This window comes from Balaenoptera ricei, chromosome 7 (assembly GCF_028023285.1).
Source record: "Balaenoptera ricei isolate mBalRic1 chromosome 7, mBalRic1.hap2, whole genome shotgun sequence".
NCBI classification, from domain to species: domain Eukaryota; kingdom Metazoa; phylum Chordata; class Mammalia; order Artiodactyla; family Balaenopteridae; genus Balaenoptera; species Balaenoptera ricei.
In genome coordinates this window covers 3,394,773-3,415,468 of record NC_082645.1, presented here as the reverse complement: position 1 = coordinate 3,415,468, position 20,696 = coordinate 3,394,773, and the positions used below count along the sequence as shown (strand labels likewise).

General features: G+C 38.9%; 1 protein-coding gene across 5 annotated transcripts in view; it reads right to left on the bottom strand.

Moving 5' to 3' along the window:
- NCKAP5 (NCK associated protein 5) overlaps positions 1–20,696 on the bottom strand; it is a 1,059,956-nt gene that overhangs the window by 293,661 nt on the left and 745,599 nt on the right. For all 5 annotated transcript variants that reach the window (XM_059927623.1, XM_059927626.1, XM_059927624.1 and 2 more), the window contains exon 7: positions 7,436–7,585. In XM_059927623.1, coding sequence (XP_059783606.1) covers positions 7,436–7,585 — 150 coding nt within the window. The remainder of the gene's footprint in view (positions 1–7,435; positions 7,586–20,696) is intronic.

Genomic DNA, 20,696 nt, shown 5'->3' with positions numbered 1-20,696 from the left:
TAGACAAAATGCAAGAAACATTTAACAAGGACGTAGAAGAACTAAAGAGGAACCAAGCAACGATGAAAAACACAATAAATGAAATTAAAAATACTCTAGATGGGATCAATAGCAGAATAACTGAGGCAGAAGAAAGGATAAGTGACCTGGAAGATAAAATGGTGGAAATAACTACTGCAGAGCAGGATAAAGAAAAAAGAATGAAAAGAACTGAGGACAGTCTCAGAGACCTCTGGGACAACATTAAACGCACCAACATTCGAATTATAGGGGTCCCAGAAGAAGAAGAGAAAAAGAAAGGGACTGAGAAAATATTTGAAGAGATTATAGTTGAAAACTTCCCTAATATGGGAAAGGAAATAGTTAATCAAGTCCAGGAAGCACAGAGAGTCCCATACAGGATAAACCCAAGGAGAAACACGCCAAGACACATATTAATCAAAATGTCAAAAATTAAATATAAAGAAAACATATTAAAAGCAGCAAGGGAAAAACAACAAATAACACACAAGGGAATCCCCATAAGGTTAACAGCTGATCTTTCAGCAGAAACTCTGCAAGCCAGAAGGGAGTGGCAGGATATACTTAAAGTGATGAAGGAGAAAAACCTACAACCAAGATTACTCTACCCAGCAAGGATCTCATTCAGATGTGATGGAGAAATTAAAACCTTTACAGACAAGCAAAAGCTGAGAGAGTTCAGCACCACCAAACCAGCTTTACAACAAATGCTAAAGGAACTTCTCTAGGCAAGAAACACAAGAGAAGGAAAACACCTACAATAACAAACCCAAAACATTTAAGAAAATGGGAATAGGAACATACATATCGATAATTACCTTGAATGTAAATGGATTAAATGCTCCCACCAAAAGACACAGGCTGGCTGAATGGATACAAAAACAAGACCCATATATATGCTGTCTACAAGAGACCCACTTCAGACCTAGGGACACATACAGACTGAAAGTGAGGGGATGGAAAAAGATATTCCATGCAAATGGAAATCAAAAGAAAGCTGGAGTAGCAATTCTCATATCAGACAAAATAGACTTTAAAATAAAGAATATTATAAGAGACAAAGAAGGACACTATATAATGATCAAGGGATCGATCCAAGAGGAAGGTATAACAATTGTAAATATTTATGCACCCAACATAGGAGCACCTCAATACATAAGGCAAATACTAACAGCCATAAAAGGGGAAATCGACAGCAACACAATCATAGTAGGGGCCTTTAACACCCCACTTTCACCAATGGACAGATCATCCAAAATGAAAATAAATAAGGAAACACAAGCTTTAAATGATACATTAAACAAGATGGACTTAATTGATATTTATAGGACATTCCACCCAAAAACAACAGAATACACATTTTTCTCAAGTGCGCATGGAACATTCTCCAGGATAGATCATATCTTGGGTCACAAATCAAGCCTTGGTAAATTTAAGAAAATTGAAATCGTATCAAGTACCTTTTCCGACCACAATGCTATGAGACTAGATATCAATTACAGGAAAAGATCTGTAAAAAATACAAACACGTGGAGGCTACACAATACACTCCTTAATAACGAAGTGATCACTGAAGAAATCAAAGGGGAAATTAAAAAATACCTAGAAACAAATGACAATGGAGATACGACAACCCAAAACCTATGGGACGCAGCAAAAGCAGTGCTAAGAGGGAAGTTTATAGCAATACAAGCCTACCTCAAGAAACAGGAAACATCTCGAATAAACAACCTAACCTTGCACCTAAAGCAATTAGAGAAAGAAGAACAAAAAAACCCCAAAGCTAGCAGAAGGAAAGAAATCATAAAGATCAGGTCAGAAATAAATGAAAAAGAAATGAAGGAAACAATAGCAAAAATCAATAAAACTAAAAGCTGGTTCTTTGAGAAGATAAACAAAATTGATAAACCATTAGCCAGACTCATCAAGAGAAAAAGGGAGAAGACTCAAATCAATAGAATTAGAAATGAAAAAGGAGAAGTAACCACTGACACTGGAGAAATACAAAAGATCATGAGAGATTACTACAAGCAACTCTATGCCAATAAAATGGACAACCTGGAAGAAATGGACAGATTCTTAGAAATGCACAAACTGCTGAGACTGAACCAGGAAGAAATAGAAAATATGAACAGACCAATCACAAGCACTGAAATTGAAACTGTGATTAAAAACCTTCCAACAAACAAAAGCCCAGGACCAGATGGCTTCACAGGTGAATTCTATCAAACATTTAGAGAAGAGCTAACACCTATCCTTCTCAAACTCTTCCAAAATATTGCAGAGGGAGGAACACTCCCAAACTCATTCTACGAGGCCACCATCACCCTGATACCAAAACCAGACAAAGATGTCACAAAGAAAGAAAACTACAGCAGGCCAATATCACTGATGAACATAGATGCAAAAATCCTCAACAAAATACTCGCAAACAGAATCCAACAGCACATTAAAAGGATCATACACCATGATCAAGTGGGGTTTATCCCAGGAATGCAAGGATTCTTCAATATACGCAAATCAATCAATGTGATACACCATATTAACAAATTGAAGGAGAAAAACCATATGATCATCTCAATAGATGCAGAGAAAGCTTTCGACAAAATTCAACACCCATTTATGATAAAAGCCCTGCAGAAAGTAGGCATAGAGGGAACTTTCCTCAACATAATAAAGGCCATATATGACAAACCCACAGCCAACATTGTCCTCAACGGTGAAAAACTGAAACCATTTCCACTAAGATCAGGAACAAGACAAGGTTGCCCACTCTCACCACTATTATTCAACATAGTTTTGGAAGTGTTAGCCACAGCAATCAGAGAAGACAAAGAAATAAAAGGAATCCAAATCGGAAAAGAAGTAGTAAAGCTGTCACTGTTTGCAGATGACATGATACTATATATAGAGAATCCTAAAGATGCTACCAGAAAACTCCTAGAGCTAATCAATGAATTTGGTAAAGTAGCAGGATACAAAATTAATGCACAGAAATCTCTTGCATATCTATACACTAATGACGAAAAATCTGAAAGTGAAATGAAGAAAACACTCCCGTTTACCATTGCAACAAAAAGAATAAAATATCTAGGAATAAACCTACCTAAGGAGACAAAAGACCTGTATGCAGAAAATTATAAGACACTGATGAAAGAAATTAAAGATGATACAAATAGATGGAAAGATATACCATGTTCTTGGATTGGAAGAATCAACATTGTGAAAATGCCTGTACTACCCAAAGCAATCTACAGATGCAATGCAATCCCTATCAAACTACCACTGGCATTTTTCACAGAACTAGAACAAAAAATTTCACAATTTGTATGGAAACACAAAAGACCCCGAATAGCCAAAGCAATCTTGAGAACGAAAAATGGAGCTGGGGGAATCAGGCTCCCTGACTTCAGACTATATTACAAAGCTACAGTAATCAAGACAGTTTGGTACTGGCACAAAAACAGAAATATAGATCAATGGAACAGGATAGAAAGCCCAGAGATAAACCCATGCACGTATGGTCACCTTATCTTTGATAAAGGAGGCAAGCATATACAGTGGAGAAAAGACAGCCTCTTCAATAAGTGGTGCTGGGAAAATTGGACAGATACATGTAAAAGTATGAAATTAGAACACTCCCTGACACCATACACAAAAATAAACTCAAAATGGATTAAAGACCTAAGTGTAAGACCAGACACTATCAAACTCTTAGAGGAAAACACAGGCAGAACACTCTATGACATACATCACAGCAAGATTCTTTTTGACCCAGCTCCCAGAGAAATGGAAATAAGAACACAAATAAACAAATGGGACCTAATGAAACTTAAAAGCTTTTGCACAGCAAAGGAAACCATAAACAAGACCAAAAGACAACCATCAGAATGGGAGAAAATATTTGCAAATGAAGCAACTGACAAAGGATTAATCTCCAAGATTTACAAGCAGCTCATGCAGCTCAATAACAAAAAAAACGAACAACCCAATCCAAAAATGGGCAGAAGACCTAAATAGACATTTCTCCAAAGAAGATATACAGATGGCCTACAGACACATGAAAGAATGCTCAACATCATTAATCATTAGAGAAATGCAAATCAAAACTACAATGAGATATCATCTCACACCGGTCAGAATGGCCATCATCAAAAAATCTAGAAACAATAAATGCTGGAGAGGGTGTGGAGGAAAGGGAACTCTCTTGCACTGTTGGTGGGAATGTAAATTGATACAGCCACTATGGAGAACAGTATGGAGGTTCCTTAAAAAACTACAAATAGAACTACCATACGATCCAGCAATCCCACTACTGGGCATATACCCTGAGAAAACCATAGTTCAAAAAGAGTCATGTACCAAAATGTTCATTGCAGCTCTATTTACAATAGCCAGGACATGGAAGCAACCTAAATGTCCATCGACAGATGAATGGATAAAGAAGATGTGGCACATATATACAATGGAATATTACTCAGCCATAAAAAGAAATGAAATGGAGGTATTTGTAATGAGGTGGATGGAGTTAGAGTCTGTCATACAGAGTGAAGTAAGTCAGAAAGAGAAAAACAAATACAGTATGCTAACACATATATACGGAATCTAAGGAAAAAAAAAAAAAAAGGCCATGAAGAACCTAGTGGCAAGACGGGAATAAAGACACAGACCTACTAGAGAATGGACTTGAGGATATGGGGAGGGGGTGGGGTGAGATGTGACAGGGTGAGAGAGTGTCATGGACATATATACACTACCAAATGTAAAATAGATAGCTAGTGGGAAGCAGCCGCATAGCACAGGGAGATCAGCTCGGTGCTTTGTGACCACCTAGAGGGGTGGGATGGGGAGGGTGGGAGCGAGGGAGATGCAAGAGGGAAGAGATATGGGAACATATTGTATATGTATAACTGATTAACTTTGTTATAAAGCAGAAGCTAACACACCATTGTAAGGCAATTATACTTCAATAAAGATAAAAAAAAAATACACTGATGGAAAATAGTTTTGTTTTTCTAAAATCTTGCTGTATGACATCAAAATGCACCCAAATAATTTTGAAGCATTATGGTTAATTCACCTGCAATCTTGCAAAAGAGCATTTTGTTAAAGTGTATAAATCTATGTGGGGGGTCTGTGACCAGCTGTGATTACGATCCGTCAAAAGCAGCCCTCTATCTTTTCACAGTAATTGCTAACTTATGCAAAGGATTCTATACAGAGAACACAAATAGTAAATTTTCAAAAATGAAATAAAGTAATATGAAATTCATATGAAAATCGGATGATGTATGAGTGTGTGACATACCCCCCATACATGTGGGGTATGTCTATATGTGATACGATTTCTTTTTATTATCTGTTTAAGTAGACAACAGTGAGATTTGGGAGCAAAGAAGAGAGTTCATTTACTATTGAGCAAAGAATTTTACAGAACAAGCTATGACACTGACTAGAGGACATTAATTTAGAAAATAAAATATGTTTGTAAATTAAAATTGCGGGGCTTCATGGCATTTAGAGATATCATCTATTGCATCCAAATGATGCTGGAGGCAAGAGTTGTTGCCTCAAGTGTAAAGATCTTTGTGAAAGGAAAAAAAAATAGTGCTTCTCATTTACTCAGTGAGGGTTTAAGAAACATATGCTGCCAAAGGTATTTTTAAAATACTTTTAGCTTGATTAAATAAAATGTCCTTCACAAAGTTGTCTCAGTGACAATTAGATGAACTAAAAGCAATGTGCACCGCAATCATCAACAAAACTAACAATTTAAGTATATGGTTCTAGGGAAATAAATTGTAATATCAACTCCTTCCTACTATTAAATCCAGTTAATTCAACCTCAAGACAAAGCCATCAGTTCTCAAAACTCTCAGATAACCACCTCGGTTTCCCTTGAGAAGGCTTTCCCACTTTTCATGGTGATTATATTAAAAACGATAAAACTATGAGAACTTTTGGGGAAACAGGGGTGATTATTGGCCCTTTGCTGAAAAGGAACCATCAGCGGTTCCTTAAATTGACCTCTCTTCTGCCCCATATGTGACATAACGCACTTAAGTCACTCCTGTGTAGAGCAGCTGAAGTTTTTCATTCATAGTTCTTATATTAATCATTGCATTCAGATAAATGGGGGAAAAATCATGTAAGGAAAAGGCAGGAGCCTTGGAGTAGGAGGACAGAAAAGACCATATGCCAGGCACTGCCGTACAAATATTAACTCACTTAACCCTCGATACTTCCCTGTAAGGAAAGTTACTATTATCATCCCCAGTTTTGCAGTTGAGGAAACAGACACACAGAGAGCCTAATTAATTTGCCTAAGGTTTCAAAACTAGAAAATAATAGAACTGAGATTCAAACCCAACTCCAAAGTCCATAATCTTATTTATTTTGCTTCTCTATTGCTGAGGAAATTAAGTAAAAATGGCATGCACCTACAGACAAGGTGGTAGGTTAGGGTTAGGGTCAGGATTGCAGAAACCTACTGTAGAAAACAAGATCTCTCGAGGTCTTATTTCTTCACATTACTGCAGGAAGTTTCAGGATTCTGTAGACACTATGGAAGAACTACATTTTTAGATACTGGGTGAAGGTCCCTTGTGCCTAGTTTAAGAAAAGGCAGGCTTACCATAGTCCTTGCTTAAAAATGATTACGTCCCAGTTCTATATGCAAACAGAACATTTACTGAAAGTAGGTAAGCCAACTCATGGAAAAAGGCATCTTTGCTAGATCTTTCAGCATGTGACCTAATAACTGAAATGCTCTTTGAGGACTGCTATAAATATTCAGGAATTAACACTCTTAAGTGATGTCAAATGCCACTAAGCAATAGACCAGAGTTTTCAAACTGTTTTGGAGGACTACAGTGGTTGAAAACTCTCCTTAAAGCACCCCTTAGCTCAACTTCACCTCTATTTTTATATGTCTTACATGGTGCACTTCTGCACAAGCTTTTTTGTTTTTTGAAGAAATAGCTCTACTGCTTAAAATTACTTTTCTTACAATCACCCTTATATAGAATTCAATATTTTGTTTATTCATTCACTTATTTGATCATTAGGCATTGGGAAACAAAGCGAAATATCACATAGCCCTTCCCTCAAGGAACTTGCAATTTCAGGGAAACTGATCCAGTTTGAGGGTCAAACTGAAAGTAAAATGAATTATTGATCTATGCACTTTTTTAAGGCAGTACAATCATAGTCACTAGGTCAAGACTCTTTAAGGGTCACAAATTTTAACTCTGTGCTCATCATTGACAAAGGCATCCCAATGGGAGCTACTAGACCCTATTAGTCTGGGAGACCTAAGAAAGGAAGATTTATATTCACTCAAAAGCGGGGCCAATACAGGAAGCAGAACACGGTTATTTTTCTGTAAACGTGTAAAAATGGTTCCATTTCTTACCTCTAGAGCCTTCAATCTTTCTAACAGCAATTTGGTCTTTTCTTTCCCCTCATCTGCACTGCTGCCTTCACTCCTTGAATCCTCATCTACCACCATGTGACGGTCTTCCAAAGCTTCCTTGTGTTTTCTCTCTTCCTCTGACAGTTTTTCCTGAAGCAAGAAAGAATTGTTGCTTTCAATAATCTCCACTGAAAAATAAGCAAGGGTTTAAGGTTGAGAAGTTTGGAGCCTCCCTACTCTTTTTGCAGTCTTTCCGGGGCTGAGTTAGAGAAGGTTTTGCTAAACAAATTCTGAGTGGGGCTTATATTAGTAAACACAGTAGATAATTTTAATGAATCTTGGTGGGACAAGTCACTGAGTCACCACCACTGAATGCACATGTCCTCTGCTCTGTTGGAGAAGTGACCGAGCCCATAAAGACGGTAGGTGGAGTCATGTGGTTAATCCATTTTTATATGCAGCATGAAATTCAGCTGTGCTCTAAACTGGGGAAAAATAAGTCAACCTTGATACCTTGACTTGTGAACAGCTTAGCTCCTCAAAATAAGATCATCAAAGTCACTGGACATGCAACCATTCAATTAATTTAAGGGAAAAGAAAATATCACAAAATATTGAAATGATAATGATTTCAGAATTCTAAGCTGAAACCATTTAGTTCCTTTGGCTCACTAATGACATGGCTCTTAAGGGCCCTATAGTCCCCTTTCTAACACTCCCGGATTTGTACTAGAGCCTTGAGGCAGACATAAAATGTTATCTTGTCTTCCCTCCCTGTTTGCTGGAGGCTCCTCACTCAACCTTGTCTCTGGCAGCTCTTTGGAAGTCGAGAAGTATTAATTTGAGCCTCATGATTGGCTCTTGTTTTCAAGGGAAAAAGAAATGTCAAGAGCCTATCATATAAAAATAAAATTTCATCCATTTTTGTACATATATCAAGATACCGTGCCACAGAATCAGGTGACATCGTTCCGTCACACTTTTTAATTCTAACCACAATGCTGCAGAAATCCTTGTATTAATAACAGTTGGTTGGCAACCATGTAGGCTAAACTGGATTATCAATGGTGACAGGCTTCTTTATATTTAGCCTTAAACTAAGATCATTTGCAAATACAGAAGCACAAAAAATATGATTCTTAACCTTTAAGCACTTAAAAAATCTACTGAGAAAAGAATAGCATAAGTGGGAAAAAAAAAAAAACAGGTTTTCAAACTGTGTTCACGAAAGTACTTTGGAAGTCCTGAAATTATTTACCTTATTTTTTGAAAATAAGATATGAAGTAAGTAAAAACGTCAATGTATATGTACACATATATAAGTATACATGTGTATGTATAGATATATAAAACACTGGAGACTACATAGAAACTTGATCCATGTTAATCTATACAGATAAACAGGTGTTAATCTGTTTCCTACAGATTTCAACATATAATTTCCATTTCTTTATATGAATGTGCAACTGACTAGGCAGGTGATAGCTCTTTATGAAATCAGGCCTGGGCAAGGCCACATACAACATACAGGTGTGTTCACTTCTGCAGCAGGTGTAAGTTCAGCTCAGATTCATGCTCAGCAAGTTTAATGTGCAGATCCTCAGGCCGGGACAAAAATCCAGGTTATGAGTGTATTTTTACAGCTTTGATTCTTTAAGGTTTGTTGAATCAGCAGACTTTCATTTCCATGATAAGAAACTTGAAATCTGCAGAGTTACCAACACAATTTTGAAATAAGAGGTCCTCCTGCTTCTCTTTCAAGATTTGGGATCACTGGAATTAAACACTAACTTGGGACTGTAAAGCAAGCTTTTAAAAAAAAATCACCTAGGGAGGGACCTTCAAGATGGCGGAGGAGTAAGACATGGAGATCACCTTCCTCCCCACAAATACATCAAAAATACATCTACATGTGGAATGACTCCTACAGAACAGCTACGGAACGCTGGCAGAAGACCTCAGACTTCCCAAAAGGCAAGAAACTCCCCACTTGTACCTGGGTAGGGCAAAAGAAAAAAGGAAAAACAGAGACAAAAGAAAAGGGACGGGACCTGCACCAGTGGGAGGGAGCTGTGAAGGAGGAAAGCTGTCCACACACTAGGAGTCCCTTCGCGGGCGGAGACTGCGGGTGGCGGAGGGGAGAAGCTTCGGAGCCACGGAGGAGAGCGCAGCAACAGGGGTGCAGAGGGCAAAGCGGAGAGATTCCCACACAGAGGATCGGTGCCGACCAGCACTCACCAGCCCGAGAGGCTTGTCTGCTCACCCACCGGGGCGGGCGGGGGCTGGGAGCTGAGGCTCGGGCTTCGGAGGTCAGATCCCAGGGAGAGGACTGGGGTTGGCTGCGTGAACACAGTCTGAAGGGGGCTAGTGCACCACGGCTAGCCAGGAGGGAGTCTGGGAACAAGTCTAGACCTGCCTAAGAGGGAAGAGACCATTGTTTTGGGGTGCATGAGGAAAAGGGATTCAGAGCGCCACCTAAATGAGCTCCAGAGACGGGCGCGAGCCGCGGCTATCAGCGCGGACCCCAGAGACGGGCATGAGATGCTAAGGCTGCTGCTGCAGCCACCAAGAAGCCTGTGTGTGAGCACAGGTCACTCTCCACACCGCCCCTCCCGGGAGTCTGTGCAGCCCGCCACTGCCAGGGTCCTGTGATCCAGGGACAACTTCCCCGGGAGAACGCACGGCGCCTTGGGCTGGTGCAACGTCATGCTGGCCTCTGCCGCCGCAGGCTCGCCCCACATTCCATACCCCTCCCTCCCCTCGGCCTGAGTGAGCCAGAGCCCCCGAATCAGCTGCTCCTTTAACCCCCTCCTGTCTGGGCGAAGAACAGATGCCCTCAGGAGACCTACACGCAGAGCCAGGGCCAAATCCAAAGCTGAACCCCAGGAGCTGTGCGAACAAAGAAGAGAAAGGGAAATCTCTCCCAGCAGCCTCAGGAGCAGCGGATTAAATCTCCACAGTCAACTTGATGTGCCTGCTTCTGTGGAATACCTGAATAGACAATGAATCATCCCAAAATTGAGGCGGTGGACTTTCGGAGCAACTGAAGACTTGGGGTTTTCTTTCTGCATCTAATTTGTTTCTGGTTTTTTGTTTTTCTTAGATTAGTATTTAAAGCTTATTATCATTGGTAGATTTGTTTATTGATTTGCTTGCGCTGTTCCTTTTTTTAAATATATATATTTTTCCTTTTTCTCTTTTTCTGAGTGTGTATGTGTATGCTTCTTTCTGTGATTTCGTCTGTATAGCTTTGCTTTTACAATTTGTCCTAGGGTTCTGTCTGTCCGGTTTTTTTTGTTTGTTCTTTTTGTTTTTTGTATAGTTTTTAGTGCTTGTTATTATTGCTGGATTTGGTTTTAGGTCTGGCTGTTCTCTTCTTTCTTTTTCTTATTAACTTTTTAATTTATTTATTTATTTTAACTTAAAAAATTTTTAATAATATATTTTTAAATTTTCTATTTTAATAACTATTTTCTGTTCCTTCTTCCTCCCTCCCTCCCACCCTCCCTCCCTCCCTCTCTCTCCCTCTTTCTCTCTCTCTTTCTCTCTTTCTTTGTGTCTTTCTTTCTCCCTTTTTTTCTGAGCCATATGGCTGACAGGGTCGTGGTGCTCCGGCCGGGTCTCAGGCCTGAGCCACTGAGGTGGGGGGAACCGAGTTCAGGACACTGGTCCACCAGAGACCTCCTGGCTCCAAGTAATATCAAATGCTGAAAGCTCTCCCAGAGATCTCCATCTCAACGCTAAGACCCAGCTCCACTCAATGACCAGCAGGCTACAGTGCAGGACACCCCATGCCAAACAACCAGCAAGACACGAACACAACCCTACCCATTAGCAGAGAGGCCACCTAAAATCATAATAAGGTCACAGACGCCCCAAAACACACAACTGGACACAGTCCTGCCCACCAGAAAGACAAGATCCAGCCTCATCCACGAGAACACAGGCATCAGTCCCCTGCACCAGGAAGCCTACACAACCCACTGAACCAACCTTACCCACTGGGGGCAGACACCAAAAACAACAGGAACTATGAACCTGCATCCTGCGAAAAGGAGACCCCAAACACAGTAAGTTAAGCAAAATGAGAAGACGGAGAAATACACAGCAGATGAAGGAGCAAGGTAAAAACACACCAGACCAAACAAATGAAGAGGAAATAGGCAGTCTACCTAAAAAGAACTCAGAGTAATGATAGTAAAGATGATTCAAAATCTTGGAAATAGAATGGAGAAAATACAAGAAGCATTTAACAAGGACCTAGAAGAACTAAAGAGCAAACAAACAACGATGAACAACACAATAAATGAAATTAAAAATTCTCTAGAAGGAATCAATAGCAGAATAACTGAGGTAGAAGAACGGATAAGTGACCTGGAAGATAAAATAGTGGAAATAACTACTGCAGAGCAGAATAAAGAAAAAAGACTGAAAAGAAATGAAGACAGTCTAAGAGACCTCTGGGACAACATTCAACGCACCAACATTCACATTATAGGGGTCCCAGAAGGAGACGAGAGAGAGAAAGGAGCTGAGAAAATATCTGAAGAGATTATAGTTGAAAACTTCCCTAATATGGGAAAGGAAATAGGCAGCCAAGTCCAGGAAGTGCAGAGAGTCCCATACAGGATAAATCCAAGGAGAAACACGCCAAGATACATATTAATCAAACTATGAAAGATTAAATACAAAGAAAAAATATTAAAAGCAGCAAGGGAAAAGCAACAAATAATATACAAGGGAATCTCCATAAGGTTAACAGCTGATCTCTCAGCAGAAACTCTGCAAGCCAGAAGGAAGTAGCAGGACATATTTAAGTGATGAAAGGGAAAAACCTACAGCCAAGATTACTCTACCCAGCAAGGATCTCATTCAGATTCGATGGAGAAATTAAAACCTTTACAGACAAGCAAAAGTTAAGAGAATTCAGCACCACCAAACCAGCTTTACAACAAATGCTAAAGGAACTTCTCTAGGCAGGAAACACAGGAGAAGCAAAAGACCTACAATAACAAACCCAAAACAATTAAGAAAATGGTAATAGGAACATACATATCGATAACTACCTTAAATGTAAATGGATTAAATGCTCCAACCAAAGACACAGACTGGTTGAATGGATACAAAAACAAGACCTGTATGTATGCTGTCTATAAGAGACCCACTTCAGACCAGGGACACATACAGATTGAAAGTAAGGGGATGGAAAAAGATATTCCATGCAAATGGAAATCAAAAGAAAGCTGGAGTAGCAATTCTCATATCAGACAAAATGGACTTTAAAATAAAGACAATTACAAGAGACAAAGAAGGACACTACATAATGATCAAGGAATCAATCCAAGAAGAAGATATAACAATTTTCAGTATTTATGCACCCAAAATAGGAGCACCTCAATACATAAGGGAAATGCTAACAGCCATAAAAGGGGAAACTGACAGTAACACAATCATAGTGGGGGACTTTAACACCACACTTTCACCAATGGACAGATAATACAAAATGAAAATAAATAAGGAAACACGAGCTTTAAATGATACATTAAACAAGATGGACTTAATTGATATTTATAGGACATTCCATCCAAAAACAACAGAATACACTTTCTTCTCAAGTGCTCATGGAACATTCTCCAGGATAAATTATATATTGGGTCACAAATCAAGCCTCGGTAAATTTAAGAAAATTGAAGTCGTACCAAGTAACTTTTCCAACCACAACATTATGAGACTAGATACAAATTACAGGAAAAAATCTGTAATAAAATACAAACACATGGAAAATAAACAATATGCTACTAAATAACCAAGAGATCACTGAAGAAATCAAAGAGGAAATCAAAAAATACCTAGAAACAAATGACAATGAAAACACGACAACCCAAAACCTATGGGATGCAGCAAAAGCAGTTCTAAGTCAAAAGTTTATAGCAATAAAATTCTACCTCAAGAAACAAGAAACATCTCAAATAAACAACCTAAACCTACACCTAATGCAATTAGAGAAAGAAGAACAAAACTCCCCCAAATTTAGCAGAAGGAAAGGAATCACAAAGATGAGATTGGAAATAAATGAAAAAGAAAGAAGGAAAGGATAGGAAAGATCAATAAAACTAAAAGCTGGTTCTTTGAGAAGATAAACAAAATTGATAAACCATTAGCTAGACTCATCAAGCAAACAGGGAGAAGACTCAAATCAATAGAATTAGAAATGAAAAAGGAGGAGTAACAACTAACACTGCAGAAATACAAAGGATCATGAGAGACTATTACAAGCAATTATATGCCAATAAAATGGACAACCTGGAAGAAATGGACAAATTCTTAGAAAAGCACAACCTTCCGAGACTGAACCAGGAAAAATAGAAAATATATACAGACCAATCACAAGCACTGAAACTGAGACTGTGTTTAAAAATCTTCCAACCAACAAAAGCCCAGAACCAGATGGCTTTACAGGCGAATTCTATCAAACATTTAGAGAAGAGCTAACACCTATCCTTCTCAAACTCTTCCAGAATATAGCAGAGGGAGGAACTCTCCCAAACACATTCTATGAGGCCACCATCACCCTGATACCAAAACCAGACAAAGATGTCACAAAGAAAGAAAACAACAGGCCAATATCACTGATGAACATAGATGCAAAACTACTTAACAAAATACTAGCAAACAGAATCCAACAGCACATTAAAAGGATCATACACCATGATCAAGTGGGGTTTATCCCAGGAATGCAAGGATTCTTCAATATATGCAAATCAATCAATGTGATAAACCATATTAACAAACTGAAGGATAAAAACCATATGATAATCTCAATAGATGCAGAAAAAGCTTTCAACAAAATTCAACATCCATTTATGAAAAAAACCCTCCAGAAAGTAGGCATAGAGGGAACTTACTCAACATAAGAAAGGCCATATATGACAAACCCACAGCCAACATCGTTCTCAATGGTGAAAAACTGAAACCATTTCCACTAAGATCAGGAACAAGACAAGGTTGTCCACTCTCATCACTATTATTCAACATAGTTTTGGAAGATTTAGCCACAGCAATTAGAGAAAGAAAAGAAATAAAATGAATCCAAATCAGAAAAGAAGAAGTAAAACCGTCAGTGTTTACAGATGACATGACCCTATACACAGAGAATCCTAAAGATGCTACCAGAAAACTACTAGAGCTAATCAATGAATTTGGTTAAGTAGCAGGGTACAAAATTAATGCACAGAAATCTCTTGCATTCCTATACACTAATGATGAAAAATCTGAAAGAGAAATTAAGGAAACACTCCCATTTACCACTGCAACAAAAAGAATAAAATACCTAGGAATAAACCTACCTAAGGAGACAAAAGACCTGTATGTGGAAAACTATAAGACACCGATGAAAGAAATTAAAGATGATACAAACAGATGGAAAGATATACCATGTATTTAGATTGGAAGAATCAACATTGTGAAAATGACTATACTTCCCAAAGCCATCTACAGATTCAGTGCAATCCCTATCAAACTACCAATGGCATTTTTCAAGGAACAAGAACAAAAAATTTCCAAAAAATTTGTATGAAACACAGAAGACCCCGAATAGCCAAAGCAATCTTGAGAAAGAAAAACAGAGCTGGAGGTATCAGTCTCCCGGACGTCAGACTATGTTACAAAGCTATAGTAATGAAGACAGTATGGGGCTGGCACAAAAACAGAAATATAGATCAATGGAACAGGATAGAAAGCCCAGAGATAATCCCTCACACATATGGTCACCTTATTTTTGATAAAGGAGGCAAGAATAGACAATGGAGAAAAGAAAGCCTCTTCAATAAGTGGTGCTCAGAAACCTGGACAGCTACATGTAAAAGAATGAAATTAGAACACTACCTAACACCACACACAAAAATAAACTCAAAGTGAATTAAAGACCTAAATGTAAGGCCAGACACAATCAAAGTCTTAGAGGAAAACATAGGCAGAACACTCTATGACATAAATCACAGCAAGAACCTTTTTGACCCACCTCCTGGAGAAATGCAAATAAAAAAAAAATAAACAAATGGGACCTAATGAAACTTAAAAGTTTTTGCACAGCAAAGGAAACCATAAACTAGATGAAAAGATAACCCTCAGAATGGGAGAAAATATTTGCAAATGAAGCAACTGACATAGGATTAATCTCCAAAATATACAAGCAGCTCATGCAGCTCAATATCAAAAAGCAAACAACCCGATCCAAAATGGGCAGAAGACCTAAATAGACATTTCTCCAGAGAAGATATACAGATTGCCAGCAAACACATGAAAGAATGCTCAACATCACTAATCATTAGAGAAATGCAAATCAAAACTACAATGAGGTATAACCTCCCACCAGTGCGAATGGCCATCATCAAAAAATGTACAAACAGTAAATTCTGGAGAGGGTGTGGAGAAAAGGGAACCCTCTTGCACTGTTGGAGGGAATGTAAATTGATACAGCCACTATGGAGAACAGTATGGAGGTTCCTTAAAAGACTAAAAATAGAACTACCACACGACCCAGCAATCCCACTACTGGGCATATACCCAGAGAAAACCATAATTCAAAAAGAGTCATGTACCACAATGTTGATTGCAGCACTATTTACAATAGCCAGGATATGGAAGCAACCTAAGTGTCCATCGACAGATGAATGGATAAAGAAGATGTGGCACATATATACAATGGAATATTACTCAGCCTCAAAAAGAAATGAAATTGAGTTATTTGTAGTGAGGTGGATGGACCTAGAGACTGTCATACAGAGTGAAGTAAGTCAGAAAGAGTAAAACAAATACCCTATGCTAACACATATATATGGAATCTAAAAAAAAGAAAAAAAAAGAAGTGGTTCTGAAGAACCTAGGGGCAGGACAGCAATAAAGACGCATACGTAGAGAATGGACTGAGCACACGGGGAGGGGGAAGGGGGAAGGGTAAGCTGGGACGAAGTGAGAGAGTAGCACGGACATATATACACTACCAAATGTAAAATGGATGGCTAGTGGGAAGCAGCCACATAGCACAGGGAGATCAGCGGTGCTTTGTGCTTTGTGACCACCTAGAGGGGTGGAATAGGGAGGGTGGGAGGGAGCTGCAAGAGGGAGGAGATATGGGGATATATGTGTATGTATAGCTGATTCACTTTGTTATAAAGCAGAAAGTAACACACCATTGTAAAGCAATTATACTCCAATAAAGATGTTAAAAAAATATCATCTACCTCTATTTTTGTAGATATATGTGTGTGTATATATATACATATATACACATATATAGATCCTAAAATAATTAGGATCCTGTAGTTAATTAAAACAAACAAACAAAGAAAGGCCACTGGTGTCATCAACTGAAAGCCAAAAGACTTTGGAATATAGCAACCAGATTCCAGATCTACCATTTATCAGCTTGGCAAATAATCCTGGGCAAACTACTTAATTTCAATAACTCTTGGGTTCTTTGTCTCCTAAATCCCTAAATGAGGCTAAGAGCCACATATATAATATACTCACATCTGCAGTCAATTCTCATTATTCATGGTAGTTGTGTTATAAAGTTGTCATGAGCACTGGATTAACAAATACTGAATCATTGCTCCTAGGGGAAGTATAGGGTTAGGTTTCTGGAGGCCTCTGGTTGCAACAGTTTCATCATTAATCAATACATAATCTTGTTTTATGAGTGTTTCTATTTAAAGACACCTTGTTTAATATATATTGTTGATTAATTAGCACTGAACTAACCGCCAACGGCACTATAATTCATGCTTGAACGAAGCTTATCTAACACCCATTTTCTCCACAAGGCACAGCACAGACTTCTTGCACTTAGGAACACTAGACAGCACTTCACACTATGCTTGGGGGCCAGTTTCAACAGTAAGACCACTCACAAAAAGCATAAAACGTAAAAAAGTGTCACTAAATAGAGCACAAAAAGGACACATTTGTAGCAGAAGAGCTTAAAAAAGAAGGCGGGGCGTTGCTTTGGTTGACCTAAGCTGGGAACACAGGTGTCGGATGACTTAAAGTTTTCACTCCTCTGTGAACGTCCATGAATGACCATGAAAGCACCGCAGGGCTTGATTTTGGGACTGCAAATAAGCTTTAGGGAGTGACTTCACAAAGAGCAAAAATAATGAGGATCGGCAGTACATATGCACACGTGCACGTTACAGTTTCTAGGCACAGTGCCTAAATATTATTATATGAAAGAACTGGACACAATTCAAGATAGTATAGATTATATATGAGTGTTTAGGTTACATAAAATGTAAGGGTCACTTTACATAATTGAAGAAAGGGTGATGAGTGATGACTGGGAGGTGTGATTTCGTGGAAATGGAACATGACTTAGGCTTTGGTGGAGTGATTCCACTTGAATAGTTAGAGAGGCATAGGATGGGATTTTTGGTCAAAGAGAAAACTGTAACAAAGGCCCCAGTGAGGAATACATTTTGTCCTTATTGGTTCATGAGGAAACCAGTTTGATTATATTGCAAGAAACACTGAGAGGTAGTTGAGTAATAGAATTGGAGAGTAAAAGGAAGGGTTCTTGGAAATGAGAAAGAAAAATTCAGATATCATTCATTAATTCATTTATTTATCCTACAAATGTTTATTGGATGCAAACTATTGGCCATTCGATGGTCTAGGTGCTGGAGGTATGGCAAACAAGACAAAGTTCCTATACTCTATGAATTTGTATTCTAATTGTGAGAAACATGACAAACTCCAAGTCAAATCAGTAAGTTATATAATTGTAACCAGTGGTATGTTTACGGACAGTATGAGACGTGACATTGGTGTAAGGCATGTCTGAGGAGGTGGCCATTTAAGCTGAGACCACATAATGGGAAGGAAGCAGCCATGCAATGGTCTGGGAGAAAAACATTCTAAACAGAAGAAATAATAAAGCAAGTACTGAGTGGCAGCGCTAAGCTTGCCTTGCTGACCAGCTGAGGGAGAGTCCGTGTGAAGGAGCATAGGGGCTCTAAGAGTAAGAATAGCAGGAAATGAGATCAGCGAGAGAGTTGGACCATAGCGGGGTCTTGCAAGGCATGGAAAGGGGTTTGGGTTCTATTTTAAGTAAAGAGGAATTGGAGGCTAAGTACGGGAGCGATAGGTTATGATTTACATTTTAGAAACAGCATCCTGACTGTTACAGTGGAGAATGGGCTGAGGAGGGAAGGAGCCAGGAGACCAGCTGGGAGGGTTTTCTATCAGAAGGAATAAAAATTATGCATACTCTGAAAGTATGGAATAAGGACTTACCAAAAGCAGTTCTCATACTGGATGGTAGGTCAGATGCACTTTTGCTCCTTGCTGGCAAATTAATAGACCTTTTCAGTCCTCAGTTTCCCCCAGATGTAAAATGTAATGGTTGGACTAAATGTCCCTTGCAATATTAAGGTTCTAAGAATTCAATTACTCAAGACACAATTTTCAGGAAGGAAATGTTATCAATATGCTCAATGGTAACAGAAATGACAAGAGAATACAAAAAGGACCTCTACATTTTGTAAAAAGAAGGTTGTTAGTAGGGACTTGAGAGCTATTTGACTCAAGTGTGATGGTGATACCCAAATTGTCAGTGGTTATGCAAAAAGTGAAAAGAGAAAATAGAAGTAATTTTCTTAGATGCTTATTTGAAAGAGTGGCAGGGAAGGGAAAGAAATATAAAGAACTACAGCCAAAGGGCACTGAAGAGACAAGTGGAAGCCTTGTTTTTGAGATACAGAAAACTGAGTTGTCTGAAGAACTAAAGAGAACAGGTAGCACCAGAGATGGCAGCAAAGGTGGTATCAAGGTAGGAAGGGGTCTCCCAAGCAGGGAAGGCAGAGGATGAAGGGCTTCGATGGAAAAGTCAAGGCTTTTTGAATGTGGTTCCTTGCAAAATATCACTTCACAGCTTAATTTCCCAGTTAGTATTGCTAAATCATTAGTTAGTGTCTAGCTTGGGTTCTTAAAGAACAAAGAGTTGAGTGCATGTAGTTCACCTGAGAAATGCAGAAAACAGGAGTAAGGAATTGACTCAGAGAAGGGAGCCACTGAAGAGCACACGAGTAAGCAACTGAAGCGAAATCCACGGGAATCTCAGGGAAATGGGGCAAAACACAGGGCTCAGAATCATCCCACCCCAGGGGCTAAGCGGTTGGGACATTTATGCACCAACCTGTAAGAATCAATAATTGGGGGCAGCTCCTGGGGTGTCAGTTTCCAGCCTGCCACAGGCAGTAAGGTTTTTAAAAAATACTTCTCACATAAAAGTGCCCTTCAACACAGACACTGAGAGCTAGAAATCGCGGGAGCACTCTGGATGGTTCTGAGGTATGCGCAGGGTGCCACCAATGTCCTCTACAGGTGGAGAGGAGGCTCGTGACTGCTCTGATGGGACACTGCCCAGGAAAGAAAGCCACATCTGCACACTGCTCAGGCTAGTCACTGACCTAAAAGCACATTTCATCGTGTTCTAATTCTAAAATGCCTGAAAACAAATCCAGTAAGTACTGCAGAGTTATCCATCCTACCCTTTTCTTTACTCTTGTCTCTTTAATCACTTACCAATGAGAGTGTTAGAGCGTAATGTAATATTGAGAAAGAGGACAAATGGAAAGGACATATTTTAAGTAAGCAGATGAGCAAAAGACGAAAGTAAGTGGAAAGAAAGAGGTAGAAGGGAAAGGGAGATCTGGAAGAGCTGGAAATATGGCTACACCCTACTGACGGATCACTACTGTGGATTTCAGAAAGGTCATCTGTTGAATTTATATTATACTCAAAAAGCATGCCCATATATTTAAAAAGTAAGCATACGTAGTCTATCTACACATAAATAACCCATTTCAATCAGAAATTTTAGTTCCTTTGCTAATGGATCATTGGTGACTTACCTAGTAAAAAGAGAGCAAGACAGAGCTCAGAAACATACGGTTTTAAATAAAATATATTCTTCATGTAAACCTCTAAGAGAGAAACAAGACAAATGAGTCAAGTCCACTCCCGAGGATGCCAAACTGTGACAAGAATAAGTTGATTCCAGAGATGACCTGTTTTCACGTTTCAGCTCTTTATGGACTTTAATCAACAGTGAGTTCTATAAAAGTGAGGCCACCACACAAACAGCTTTCACTCCCCACAACTTTCATATATGGTTGAGACCATAAGCTTGTTGCCCTCAACAAATACCAGCCGGTATGCAGGAAGCTACAGATTAGAAGTTCAGTTAGTATCCGAGGGTTTA